The sequence below is a fragment of the Doryrhamphus excisus genome, linkage group LG2, assembly GCF_037039965.1.
Source record: "Doryrhamphus excisus strain RoL-2023G ecotype Guam linkage group LG2, RoL_Dexc_Guam_v1.1, whole genome shotgun sequence".
NCBI lineage: Eukaryota > Metazoa > Chordata > Actinopteri > Syngnathiformes > Syngnathidae > Doryrhamphus > Doryrhamphus excisus.
In genome coordinates this window covers 18,564,115-18,577,855 of record NC_136358.1, presented here as the reverse complement: position 1 = coordinate 18,577,855, position 13,741 = coordinate 18,564,115, and the positions used below count along the sequence as shown (strand labels likewise).

Sequence of the window (13,741 nt, the reverse complement as noted above, 5' to 3'; positions counted from 1 at the left end):
GACAAGGCCTTTGAAGATGCTTTTGTTGTCAAAGCCCTTCTCACCAAGATGCCGTCTGATGGTTATTGGTACCAACCTCAACTTGTCACACGTCTTGACGGACAGCTGTCTCATTCCCATTTCTCATTTTTTTGCATTTTGAAGCTCCACTGATGAACCTATTAAGATACAACATTCTTACAATGATTCAAATGGTCTTAAATTTCTAACCAGGAGTGTATGTGACGCTAACTTACATGATAACGGTAAGGCCAGATCAATGATGCACCAGCTAAGTCTTCAGCAAGCAAAAAGTGGTTTGTCCTTGGGAAACTGCTAACGCTAAGTGATGTTCTGCAAATGGTAGCGTACGTGGAGGCTAAATGCAATCTAATGACTGAAATGTCATCGTCAAGGTCAGCGAGGGCATCGGTTTTTACGAGGCAGCAGACAGGGATGAAACAGCAACATCCTCGAAATGTGAAAAAATGCTGACTTCTATAGAATGCACTATGTATTGATTATCACAATTACACACCATTACAGTTCTATTATCCGCACTGGCTGGCTTTAATTACACTGGAGAGCGAGCGGGAGCGCGTGGAGGAGGCGATAGAGAGGACGGAGAAGAGGGGGCGGCGGCGGTGGAGGGAGCGACGCAGATAGATGGATGACGCGGCGACACACTGCAGCAAACTAATTAAAACAGAAAGTTTTTGTTTCAAGCAGGTCGACAGCCAATGAATCTGGCAACGAATGAATGTGTCCGCAGGGAAGAGGCGGCGACGAGTTATACGTTCACGAGGAGGAGGAGAGCCGTTGCCATGGCGACTGAGCATTGCGCCACATCCTGCAGCAGAGCTAATGCGGCCGCGCCGCCTCGGCCTTCGCTGTGTGGCCGCCGCGAACGACTAAATATTTGTCGTCGGTGAGGGTGCGGCGTATTGCAGCAAGAGTTGATCTGCAAAACACGTACTCCCAACACAGGTGAGGGGCCACGGCTGTACCTGGGAGATGGTTCTGTTCTTTCACTGCCTATTTTCACAGTCCTTTCATTGGCTCGTAAGCGCCCCGCTTCCCTACTGTGGTGCCTTCATGCGGCCTTTAAAAAAGGGGAAAACAGTAAATGTATGGTGTTACACAACATTGAAGACATAATGGAAAATTTGTCAAAACACTTTTTAGATGTAATACATTTCACAAACAACATGCATTCCTATAGTGATTTTCCTGCCAGCTCTCCCTGTCCTTTCACTGCTGTGTTACACAAAAAACAGCTTAGTGAGCATAACGTCCGTTTAAAAAGGCTACTGATTGCTGCACAGGGCGACACAATGTGAGTTCGTAGAAGGCGGACTGCAGCGTAAACTAGGTTAGACCTCAGGGGGTGGGGGGGGGGGGGGGGGGGTTGGGGGGTCTCCGACAGACAATATCTGCCAAAGAATTATGACGGCCCTGCGACATCTGCTGCCTGGAGAGCGAGACAGACAGTGATGGATGGCCAGGTGTGCCTTCCTAGTTACGAGGAAACACGAGACGTCTGCTCGCACCCATTTGTACACCAGTTAAATAGGCAATGTTTGTCTTCCATAACTAATCAAAAATGCAGCAAAAAATGACAAAAATGGAGTCAGACATGTTCAAGCATAGGAAAAGGAAAAGATGAAGTGTTTGTTTTGGAGCACAGCCATTGATAGACATGGGCTTCAAAAAAAAAAAAAAACCTTGACTCTATTCCTGAAAGTTGGCTTTGTCTTCTGATTCGATGTCGGTGTGGCGGCTGGGCGACGGCATCGGGCTGTTAGTTTGAGGAGTCTTGCGTCCAGGTGGGATTGGCGGCAGGACGGGTTTGACGCTGGATCCGGGCCGTCTGTCAGAAAGGGGCGCCATGATGGTTGTGGCATCGGGTGGTTGCAATGGATTGTCACCTGCAAACAACACGTGGGTTTGTCCGTGTTTGTTTTAAGAGGCGAGTGAATAATTAATAAAATTCTCACCCTTGAATGTTTGTACTGTCAGTCCCAGGATGTCGTCATCTAGCAGCCGAATGGATGCAGAAGCACCAAGTGATTCATCTATGCTGTTGGGACAGGGATGGATAAATGAAATGAGAAGCTGGATTAGCTTACTTCCACTTTGTTTTGTTTCCTGTTTCCAAAAACTTTGGTTCTCTGGGATTGACAGTAGCAATCTGTATGCTGTGACAATATGTGAAGAAGACACAAGCTGGGACGCATCCCCCACTAAGGTTATGTGCAGGCAAGAAGACAGGCAAGTCTGGAATCCTCTATACAAATACTGAAGGCCTGAGTAATGAGCAAATGCATGATGTGTGTGTGAAGGCCGTAGGGGCATATGATACAAGAGACGTACCTAAGTAATTAAATTAGAGGTGAGAAGAGATACACTTATGTAAGCAAAACCAGCATCATTTAACCTCTGCCCGTGTATTGTTTGTTTAATTCCTGCCGAGTGCAAAAACAACGACAACAAGACCTTCAAAACGAAGCACACAGCTGGTGAAGAATCGTTTCACCACTTCACCCTCAAGGTCACAGGCGAGGCCCAAACAAACCATCCAAAAGCAGTTAGGACAAGTGGGACAATCAAGGCAATTTTCCCAGCGCCACAGAAAAGGACCACCACTCAGCCGTCTAAAGCGTGAGTGCTGCTTCAAAAATGAACCTTGTGATGAAGCGACTGTAGACCCCTGGACTCTTCCCCACGACCGCCTCTCGCACCGGCTGCTCTCGTCGCCGAATGGAAGCCAGCTCCTGCGGCGGGGAGACATGGGGGGGGGGTGCCGGATGATTGGCAGCGTCTAGCTGTGACAATCATTCACTCGAGTGACTTCGGTGACGATTCAGTGTCCGGGAACTCACAGCAGGGGTTCGGCTCGGGGCGAGCTGTTCCCTTATCTTGGTGTGGTAGTTTTTGTAGTGCGGGAGCGAGAGGTCGAGGCAGGGTGAAAAGGATGACCTTGGCTTCTCCTCCGTTTCTCCCTCACCTACGGTGTTCCATTACAAACTCATAAGACACTAAAATGACATACATTCTGTTGATATTCAATTCCACCCCTCCCTGAGGATGCGCTGTTGTACCTGCTTCCCGCTCCTCCAGCGACAGGTACTCCTTCACCACCTCCTCCAGCATCTGGTAGGCTTTGTTCAGGTCATCTGCACACATACAATATGCTCAAGCAGCAATGAAAGAAAAGAGACTTGTCAGCGCAGCGTAAAAGTGATGAGTGTGCCACCCTCCCCGTGTTTGTCTCATTAAGAAAACAGCTAAAACGCCAGCGCGTGACAAACTATTTGTTGGCGAGCCCTTAATACAAAGCGGTAATGGGACTGAAATTGTGCCGTATGGATTTTAGTGAGGTGTGTTCATTTATCTGAGGCCTTATCAGTGACATAAGGTGTGTGTTTATTCTGAAAAAATGCCTCTTAGCATCCAGACCAGAAGATTCATTCATTTTCTACCGCTTTTCCTCACGAGGGTCGCGGGGGTCCTATCCCAGCTATCTTCAGGCAAGAGGCGGAGTACACCCTGGACTGGTGGCCAGCCAATCACAGGGCACATATAGACAAACAACCATTCACACTCACATTCATACCTATGGACAATTTGGAGTTGCTAATTAACCTAGCATGTTTTGGAGTAAACCGGAGAAAAACCCACGCATGCACGGGGAGAACATGCAAATTCCACACAGTGTGTGTGGGATTGAACTCAGGTCTCCTAGCTGTGAGGTCTGTGCGCTAACCACTAGACTGCCGTACAACTAAGTATGAACATCCATCCATCCATTTTCTACCGCTTATCCTCATGAGGGTCGCGGGGGGAGCTGGAGCCTATCCCAACTGTCTTGAGGCGAGAGGCTGGGTACAGCCTGGACTGGAGGCCAGCCAATCACAGGGCACATATAGACAAACAACCATTCACACTCACATTCATACCTATGGACAATTTGGAGTCGCCAATTAACCTAGCATGTTTTTGGAACGTGGGAGGAAACCGGAGTACCCGGAGAAAACCCACGCATGCACGGGGAGAACATGCAAACTCCACACAGAGATGGCCGAGGGTGGAATTGAACCCTGGTCTCCGAGCTGTGAGGTCTGCGTGCTAACCACTAGACCGCCGTGCCGCCTCAGACCAGAAGATATGTCCTCTTATTGAATATTAGCGGTGTTCGGAGACGTACCACAGGGGATGACGTTATCAAAAAAGCCGGGCCGTTTCCTGTTGAAGTCAGCATACAGCTTGATACGCGACACCGCCGTTTCCATCTGCTCTGGTGTGTACAGGTTCCTGCTCAACAGGGTGTCTGTGTACTTCCCAATCACGGTGGGGATGAGAAGAACGTAGCGAGGTTCAAAGATGCTCTTCTTCAGACTCAGCACACCCTAAAGACAGACAGACAGCCATTAAAAGTCATACACCGTGAATTCATTACACTCTGGACACACTCACTTCAAGCTCCATGTGCACGCAGCACGCCAGTCCTTCCCTGGCGACGTCTTCGATGGCCTCCCTGCTCAGACCGTACCTATGACCTCCATATTGGACGGTCTGGACGAAAGCACCCTGCACACAGGCATGTTCCGGCAAGATGAACAACCTGGGGTCATGCGCTCGTTTGCCATGTGAACTTATGACCACGCTCATGTATAACCCCCCACCTTTAGTCTCCCTCTGGGGCAGTGTCATGTGTATGAGAGTAGACACACACACAAAACAAGGCAAGTGAATAATTTGGACAGGTGTGTCTGCGCTTGGTTACAATAAAAGGCTGGCCTAAATGTGCAATTTCACTGTATCGATGTACATTACATTACATTATGAATGTGAGTGTGAATGGTTGTCTATATGTGCCCTGTGATTGGCTGGCCACCAGTCCAGGGTGTACCTTGCCTCTCACCCAAAGACAGCTGGGATAGGCTCCAGCATACCCATGACCCTAGTGAGGATAAGCCACATAGAAAATGGATGTTTGATTGCTGTTTCGTGGTTGACCACAAAACATTTAGGTTGACCGAAATCAAGCATGTTCAAGTCCTAGTGTCACCAATGAGGTGCCTAGTGGCGTGCAGTGGCGCACACTGCCTCCCAACTGGCTCGTGGTGGCCCGTAACGGCGACAAAAATTCCATTCATTCATTCATTTTCTACCGCTTATCCTCATGAGGGTCACAGGGGAGTGCTGGAACCTATTCCAACTGTGTTCGGGCGTGAGGCGGGGTACACCCTGGACTGGTGGCTAGCTAGCCAATCACAGAGCACATATAGACAAACAACCATTCACACTCACATTCATACCTATGGACAATTTGGAGTCGCCAATTAAGCTAGCATGTTTTTGGAATGTGGGAGGAAACCGGAGTACCCGGAGAAAACCTACACATGCACAGGGAGAGTGGGATTGAACTCGGGTCTCCTAGCTGTGAGGTCTGCGCGCTAACCACTCGATCACCGTGCAGCCCCAAGTCTAAAATGTGTTAAATAAACTAAAATATTAATACAGTTTAAGGCACTGCTAATTATTCATATCACAACAGGCACAACAATAACATAGTAATAATAATAATCATTAGAAGAATACCAGAGGCTAAAAATCCCGTCCAGAAGACATTCATTAAAACACACACAAGCTGCAGTCTTATTTATGTCTTAATTGGCTTATTTTCTCTGATTATCTCTACCACATTGGGTAATATGAGTGTAAAGCTTACTATAGGGGTGCTATTTCCCTTCTAGAGGGCTCTAATAATGGTAAAATCGTATTTTACAAAGTCCTAAAATGATTCTTCACGCTTCTCTGGCGATCCTTGACTTTGACTGACAGCTGTTGGAGGAGTGAGCGGCTTTGTTTCCTCCGCCTTCCCTGACGAAGTAACGCAGGGGAGCTGGTGGTCAGAGCAGACGTGAAGCCTCTTCCAGAGTCAATTATCTCACAGCAATTCAATTCTACAGCTATTTCCCCATGTGGGTGTACATACATACTACATTGTGCGTCAGCGTATCAATGTAGCTTGGTGGGAAGCCCAGTTACAGGCTATAAATTAGGTGAATGACAACATAAGGAGGGGAGATGAAGAGGAACATGGAGGTCATAACAGTTCACCTGCTTGACAGAAGGTACTTGTACAAGCGTGAACGCCTAAAACAGTAAATCATGACATGGAAACCGCTGTTCTTTATCCACAGTGTTTAAACTTGACTAGAGCAGAAGGGATGTTTCTTATGTTGGGCCTTGTTTCCTCATTATTCATCTCAGATCGTACCGTTTCTACCAGCTGCTGAAATTCCTCCTCGCTGACAAAATGGTAATCATCTCCGCTCTCCTCTCCAAGGTAGGGCCTCCTGGTGGCGTGGCTGACTCTGCAGGAGCACACAAACCATTTGAGAAAAATGGTAATGGTTTAATTTCATTTGAACATGCATCAGATTACAATTGAGTGCATCCCATAATCAGTTTACAGTTCCACATGTCCAAAAGGAGTAGGAAGAAGCAAAGCTTATTAAATCCTACCCCTCCATCTGGTACTTTTACAATCAGTAACTGTTACATTTGTTCACTTCCTGCTTACCTAATATAGTTTTAGTTTTTTTTTTGTTTTTTTTTTATTATTTATTAATTCATTCATTCATTGATTTTCTACCGCTTTTCCTCACAAGGGTCGCGGGGGGTGCCGGAGCCTATCCCAGCTGTCTTCGCCCTGGCCTGGTGGCCAGCCAATCACAGGGCACATATAGACAAACAACCATTCACACTCACATTCATACCTATGGACAATTTGGAGTCGCCAATTAATTAACCTAGTATGTTTTTGGAATGTGGGAGGAAACCGGAGTACCCGGAGAAAACCCACGCATGCACGGGGAGAACATGCAAACCCCACACAGAGATGGCCGAGGGTGGAATTGAACCCTGGTCTCCTAGCTGTGAGGTCTGCACGCTAACCACTCGACCACCCATTATTAAAAACTTGATGTGTGTGATACCGACCCATACGCAAAGTATTCGTCGAAGTTGTGGCACAGGCGGTGCGCCAGTTCCCTCTTCCCGCAGCCTTGTGGACCAGTCAGAACCAGCATAGGGTAAGGAGTGTCGTCGCTGGGCAGAGTACTGCTTGGACAGACACAGCATTTCTCTCATGTCTTACATAGAAATAAAGAAAAAGGAATGTGGCACACAAGACGGATGTGTTTTTCCTGTAATAACAATCCCGGTGAATTATCTGCAGCGCTGCAGCTTTCCTCGCCTTTGCCCATGATGGATGTTTTTTTTTCCAAGCTATGCTATATGAACTCATATTTTTATTTTCTTTGAGCGAGGCGATAACAAGACAGTCTGCAGATAAAGCCGCAGCGCAATCCAAAAACAACTTTTACTTGTGTTTGTTTTGAAGGATATGTCATGTGTTAGCTTGACATAAAGGAAACAAAGCAGATGTAGTTTAGCCTGAGATGACACCGGGAGATGATACCAACCTATCATAGAGGACCTGGGGCTGCATCAGCTGATACATGAGCTGAGTCATGTGATCCCTGGCGGCGACCACGTCCATAGGAGGGTCGTACTTGTTGATGGACATCACCTGGACGCCACACGTCGATGAATAGGACATCGAGACAGAAAGCAGTTTTAAATGCTGGTGCCGATTCCAAACCTTTTCTTCAATGGTGACCCCCTCTTGGTCCAACATGAGCAGATGCTGAAGGAGGAAGATCACCGAGAGCCTGTACTCTGGTTGCTTCTACACGCAGAACACAAGATACAGGATTACAATATGTAGCAGGGGTGCCCAAACTTTTTATCAACCTCACTCTTTGCTGTTTTTTTTTTTCAGAATTTTCTTCTTGTGGTTAGTGGTTAGCGCGCAGACCTCACAGCTACGAGACCAGGGTTCAATTCCACCCACGGCCATCTCTGTGTGGAGTTTGCATGTTCTCCTTGTGCATGCGTGGGTTTTCTCCGGGTACTCCAGTTTCCTCCCACATTCCAAAAACATGCTAGGTTAATTAGCAACTCCAAATTGTCCATAGGTATGAATGTGAGTGTGAATGGTTGTTTGTCTATATGTGCCCTGTGATTGGCTGGCCACCAGTCCAGGGTGTACCCAGCCTCTCATTCGAAGACAGCTGGGATACGCTCCAGCACCCCCCGCCACACTCGTGATAAGCGGTAGAAAATGAATGAATGTTGATATAGTCTCCATTTTCTAGTGGGGAACTGATATTTCCCTGAAACTAACCTATGTTCTACTGCTGACTACTAAAGAGTTCAATTCCACCCTCGGCCATCTCTGTGTGGAGTTTGCATGTTCTCCCCGTGCATGCGTGGGTTTTCTCCGGGTACTCCGGTTTCCTCCCACATTCCAAAAACATGCTAGGTTAATTGGCGACTCCAAATTGTCCATAGGTATGAATGTGAGTGTGAATGGTTGTTTGTCTATATGTGCCCTATATATATGACAGCTGGGATAGGCTCCAGCAGCCCCGCAACCCTCATGAGAATAAGCAGTAGAAAATGAATGAATGACACCTAACAGAATGGGTTACCTGTAAAGGGTTGTCCAGCAGATTCAAATCCCTCAGCAGGAGAAGATCATGAATGTGTTTGCACTCCTCAATCTCGCTAATCTGTAAAAATCATTCACTGTATTGTTATAGATTTATGACACTTACTATGAAAGTAGTGCAAGTAGTTAATCTCTGATTTTTTTTTCCCTCAAAGCCGTGCTGTCCAAATACCTGATTGTTTTGCATGTTGATGGAGCCCAGCAGGTGAAGGTTCTGGAGGCCAAAGAGACCAGTGATGAGGTTGGTAGCCAAGTCAAGAACCTGTAGCATCTTTAGGTTCTCCAAACCTTCAGTGCTAGTCAGCTGGTTCCCCCTCTGGACATGAAACAGATGCACCTCTCTTGACTTTCAACGCACTAAATGATTCCCTGGTGTTCAAATTAAAAGTGAGCCGTGGTCACACTGCTGGCTTGCCAAACTCCCCCCCTCCCCCACACGCCCAGCCCCTTGCCGGTAAATTCTGACAGACGAGGCAACCAAACAGCTGGCAAGGTGCTAATTCAGCACAAAGCCAAACCATCACGGGCAATCGATGCTTTACTAAAGTCGTTATCTCGCTGTTTGGCTGGCCGTGACGCCTGGCGTAGGGTCGCTCTCGCATGTCGGGGAGAAGGCGGGGCCTCTCAAATGGGCCTCGGGTCGGCACTGGAATGGAGACTTGCTGACAGGATGGTGTTCATGTAGCACACGAGATGTATGTGCCAGGACCACTACCAGCTGGCCCCCCAAACACCAATTGGGGCACTGCAGCCATGGCAACTGCTTTGCGGGTAACATGGCGGGCTTCCAGTTGACAAGGGCGAGGGCGTGTAAGGTGGTGAAATACAAAAGATGAAGACAAAGAGATGCAAACGGTAATATTGGCAACCCACCAGGTCGAGGTGTGTGATTGGGACATCGTCCAAGCTGCTGATGCTGGAGATCCTGTTGTGGGCCAGGCTGAGATGGGTCAGCTTGCAGCACTTCTCCAGACCCAAGACCTTATCCAGTTTGTTGTCTGAGTCGCCTTGAGTTAAGACTGCTCCATTGCTAACTAAAAATGGCAACACTTAACTTCTGTCAAAGTTCGTTCGGAGTCCCGTGCTCATCTAAACTGGTTCAAGTCCTATCTGGAGGACAGGAAGTGCTTTGTTGGAATTGGTACGTAACTGTAGCCACGTATACATGGACCCAAATATTCCAATTCCATTCGGTTTATTTGCCCTTCTTCTGTTATTTATTAGCGGTTGGCGAGCAGATATGACGTAACACGCAGCTGGAGTCGTCTTCGGTTTTAAAAATGGCGGCGAGCAATGGGCACTGGACTGCTGCGGAAAGTTTGTTTTTGATCCAAACTAAATTTCAAGACTGGACGAACGAAAAACTCACAGTATGGTGTTATTCCAACAAGTGAAAGAAAAACTCAGGGAAGTCGGTATCACATGATGTTGATGTTTACATTTTACTGGGCATGCCCCATTGACTATTCTGGTTGATTATAGCGGCACATGTAGACAAGAGATTGGAATATTCCTTTCCATGTATATCATTGTTTTCGGAAAGGTCATTCGGAAAAAGAAAAACTCTATTGTCTCAGACCCCAAATGGGGTTCCTCAGGGGTCAATCCTGGGACCACTTTTGTTCAATCTATAACAGATCAGTGTGTGGATGCAAAACCATTTCATTTTTTGGACTCAGACTAGAACTTTAACTTTAACACATTAACTCAACAGACAGGTTGTTTTCTTCAGGCTAAAGCTAGCATGGCGATGCTGTTAAAATGTGAGTATAATGGTAGCACTGTAGCTCACATGGCTATGCTAGTGTTGCCAATGTTTGCGTCCTCATGTCCCCAGCTATATTTCCAATACACTATTGTAGTACTTGTGAGACTTATTTAAAATGACTGAAAAATGGAACCTGGAAGGATACGGTCCAGATTTAGCTTCACAAGAGCTGCGTAGTCTGACAAGTCCTTCATTTGTGTAAGACAGTTGTGGGAGAGGTTGACCTCCTGTAAAAAAAAAAAAAAAAAAAAAAAAAGAGCAGCGAGAGAGAGAGCCAATAATCCACACGGTTATTCATTTAGTAGATTCAAGGGCGTTTAAACCCTTCTTCTGTAAGCATATTTGGAGTGACGGCAGATGGGATGAGGGGATGCAGGCCCGTCGTGAGGGAATAATGCGGGAGATTGGGAGCCTCAGCCACCGCTCAAAGTTTGCCTTCTGCTGTCAGCTCAAGGTCCTGCGTTATACCTTCAGGTTCTTAGGGGGCCGGAAGCCAAAGAAATCCGAGATCTCATTGTGAGAGGCATCTAGGATGACCAGATAGGGCATGTGGCTCACACAGGAGAGATCTAGACAATGAAAAACATCGGGATGAAGATGTACACAAGTACAAATGTACACGTTATGATGTCATTATACCTTTAATGTTGTTATGTGGCAGCTCCAGGTGTTGGAGATGATGGTAACTACACAAAACAGTGACATCCCGAAGGCCGTGATCCTGGAGAAAAAAAACGCCGTGAAGTCACTGAAATGTGGTTATGTAATGCTAAGAGTCCGCTGGGCCGGCGCCAGTTGCCGCCAAAGATTATGTGATTGGCGTGTAGTGGCTTGCTGTGGTGCCAAATTAATGTTCACTCGGTATGTTGCCATTAGTCTGCGCCACAGTGAGCCACTAAGCGCCAATCGCATAATCTTTGGCCCAACAAACTCCTAGCATCATTGGTGCAACTTGGCTCGCGCCATTACATTCCAGTGGATTCCAATAGGCAGATTGTTTGTGACATTTGGTTCCACTTAGTGGACATATCGACAAAAAATTTAAACATTTATAAATTTTCTAAATTTTTGCAGCCATCACGGGCCACCACGAGCCAGTTGGGAGGCAGTTTAAGCCATTGCATGCCACTAGGCACCTTATTGGTGACACTAGGCGCCACAGCAAATTGCATTGGCGCAAACTGGCACGAACTGGCGCCGGCCCAGTGGACTCCTAGCATCACTGGCGCAACTTGGCTCGCGCCATTACATACCAGTGGATTCCAATAGGCGGATTGTTTGTGACATTTGGTTCCAATTGGTGGACACGTCGCGCCACTTGCATCAAGCAATTGCCGCGATGAAGATTTTAAACATTTTGTAATTTTCTTGCGGCTGCACGGCGGTCGAGTTGTTAGCGCACAGACCTCACAGATAGGAGACCTGAGTTCAATCCCACCCTCGGCCATCTCTGTGTGGAGTTTGCATGTTCGCCTCGTGCATGTGTGGGTTTTCTCCGGGTACACCGGTGTCCTCCTACATTCCAAAAACATGCTAGGTTAATTGGCGACTCCAAATTGTCCATAGGTATGAATGTGAGTGTGAATGGTTGTTTGTCTATATGTGCCCTGTGGTTGGCTGGCCACCAGTCCAGGGTGTACCCCGCACTCGCTCGAAGACAGCTGGGATACTTTCCAGCACCCCTTGCGACCCTCGTGAAGATAAGCGGTAGAAAATGAATGAATGAAATTTTCTTGCCGCCAAATTCAATTTTTGCCACCGTTACAGGCCACCACGAGCCAGTTGGGAGGAATTTTTAACCACTCGGCACTTCATTGGTGACACTAGGCGCCACAGCAACTTGCAATGATGCGAACTGGCACCAACAGTGGACTCCTAGCATAAACCGAGAAGGGGTCTTACAGGGAGAGCCAGGTGGTAGTATGGGTGCTGAAGTCCAGTGTCGAAGCGACCAAGTTGGACCAAAGAGCTGGCCACCAGCTCAGCACTTAAAACACCGCCCTGTGTAAAACATATAGAACATTGGTGCATTAAGCGTTGTTGTGCTACAGTCATAAAAACTAACTGTAACATTATTCTACATGTGTACTAAGTTTTTAAATTGACAGGAAACCTGTCAAAAGTGACTGATAAGCCACTGAAAATGACATGTTATGAATTAAAATCAACTAAATGATAACTTAAATCATATTTAACTCCGTATATGTCCTACTTAGCTTGCAAAACACACAAATACAGAAGACACAGACTTTTTGCCGTTGAAGGTGCCACTTACCTCTGCTGCCATGTCCACCTACCTGGCAGATAAGTAGTATTAAAGTATTAAAAATGATTTCATGACAAACAGTCGTCTGTAAATGTCACTAGACTGACTCGTACGCCGTAGCTGTGACGTATTCCAACTGCTAGCTAGCTCGCATTTAGCAGACGAGGGCGTTTAGCGGTGTCGCTTAGCAACAATAAGGCTCGTGGTGGGAGCACGGGACTGTGGGTAACGTAGTCCAACATTGCGTCAAGTGCCAAAATACATACAGTATAATATTTAGAACATGCAATATTCATGTATTTATATGGTACAAACCTCTTTAGGAGTTGCTGACACCGTGAACAAGCAGGAAGACAATCACCCACCTGTTAGCGGCACGTGGGAGAAGTCACGTGATGCAGTGACGTAATCATCCCATAGAACAAGGGCCACATAGCTATTGCTGACCCTCAGTCGGCCCCCTATTTTTTTTTTTACAAAACATCTGATTTTCTGCTATATTTACTATTGCTTAATTTTAATATAGCTTTTAATATTTTAATAATATTTATAATTAAAAATAATTAAAAAAATATTAAAATAATTATTTATATATATAATTATAATTATATTATGAATATATATATTAATTATTATGCTGACCCTCAGTGGGCCGGCTATTTTTTACAAAACTTCTGATTTTTTTGTATGTGCATATATTTAATATAGCTTAATTGTAATATAGCTTTTAATATTTTAATAATATTTAATGATTAAAAATAATTTAAAAAATAATTAAAAATAATAATTAAAAATAATTTACAATAATAAAAAAAATATTTTAATATAGCTAAATATCAGCCTGTTTATTTTATATATTGTATATATTTTTATATATATTTTTGTATATGTATATATTTAATGTAGCTTTTCAGCCTGTACATAAATAGTACTGATAAAACAAAAATACTGTGCATACAAAACATATATTCTGCCCCCCCCAACCCCCCGGTTTTGACACATGTGCCAAAGAATGAATATTGACATAAATCAATTCTAATCTTATCTTCATATATATTAACATATTGATGTTATAAATTGTATGTAAAATACATACAATTAGTTTAAAGGACACACATTTGATTCCGTCTGACTGCATGTC

At 45.6% G+C, this 13,741-nt stretch overlaps 1 protein-coding gene across 2 annotated transcripts; it reads right to left on the bottom strand.

Moving 5' to 3' along the window:
• On the bottom strand, nt 1-12,861 carry lrguk (leucine-rich repeats and guanylate kinase domain containing). Of its 2 annotated transcripts, XM_078787228.1 has the most exons (19): nt 12,610-12,861; nt 12,237-12,335; nt 10,974-11,055; nt 10,803-10,903; nt 10,480-10,561; nt 9,440-9,564; nt 8,739-8,882; nt 8,547-8,627; nt 7,655-7,741; nt 7,476-7,582; nt 6,991-7,110; nt 6,266-6,362; nt 4,456-4,569; nt 4,187-4,388; nt 3,081-3,155; nt 2,862-2,986; nt 2,665-2,753; nt 1,977-2,059; nt 1-1,907 (listed from the first exon to the last, which is right to left on the bottom strand). In XM_078787228.1, the coding sequence occupies exons 1-19, from the start codon at nt 12,619-12,621 to the stop codon at nt 1,711-1,713; spliced, it is 2,022 nt and encodes a 673-aa protein (XP_078643354.1). In that variant the 5' UTR covers nt 12,622-12,861; the 3' UTR covers nt 1-1,710. The 2 variants fall into 2 exon arrangements, with proteins under 2 accessions (XP_078643354.1, XP_078643357.1); XM_078787231.1 differs by lacking the exon at nt 1,977-2,059 and having other exon boundaries at nt 1,771-1,907; nt 12,610-12,860.
• Nucleotides 12,862-13,741: the final 880 nt, after the last annotated feature.

Excerpts from the sequence above, each read along its gene's own strand:
- lrguk (XM_078787228.1), bottom strand. Across the intron at positions 10,904-10,973 it reads GCCACATAACAACATTAAAG|ATCTCTCCTGTGTGAGCCAC; the intron begins GTATAATGACAT and ends TTCATTGTCTAG. Across the intron at positions 8,628-8,738 it reads TCAACATGCAAAACAATCAG|ATTAGCGAGATTGAGGAGTG; the intron begins GTATTTGGACAG and ends TGATTTTTACAG.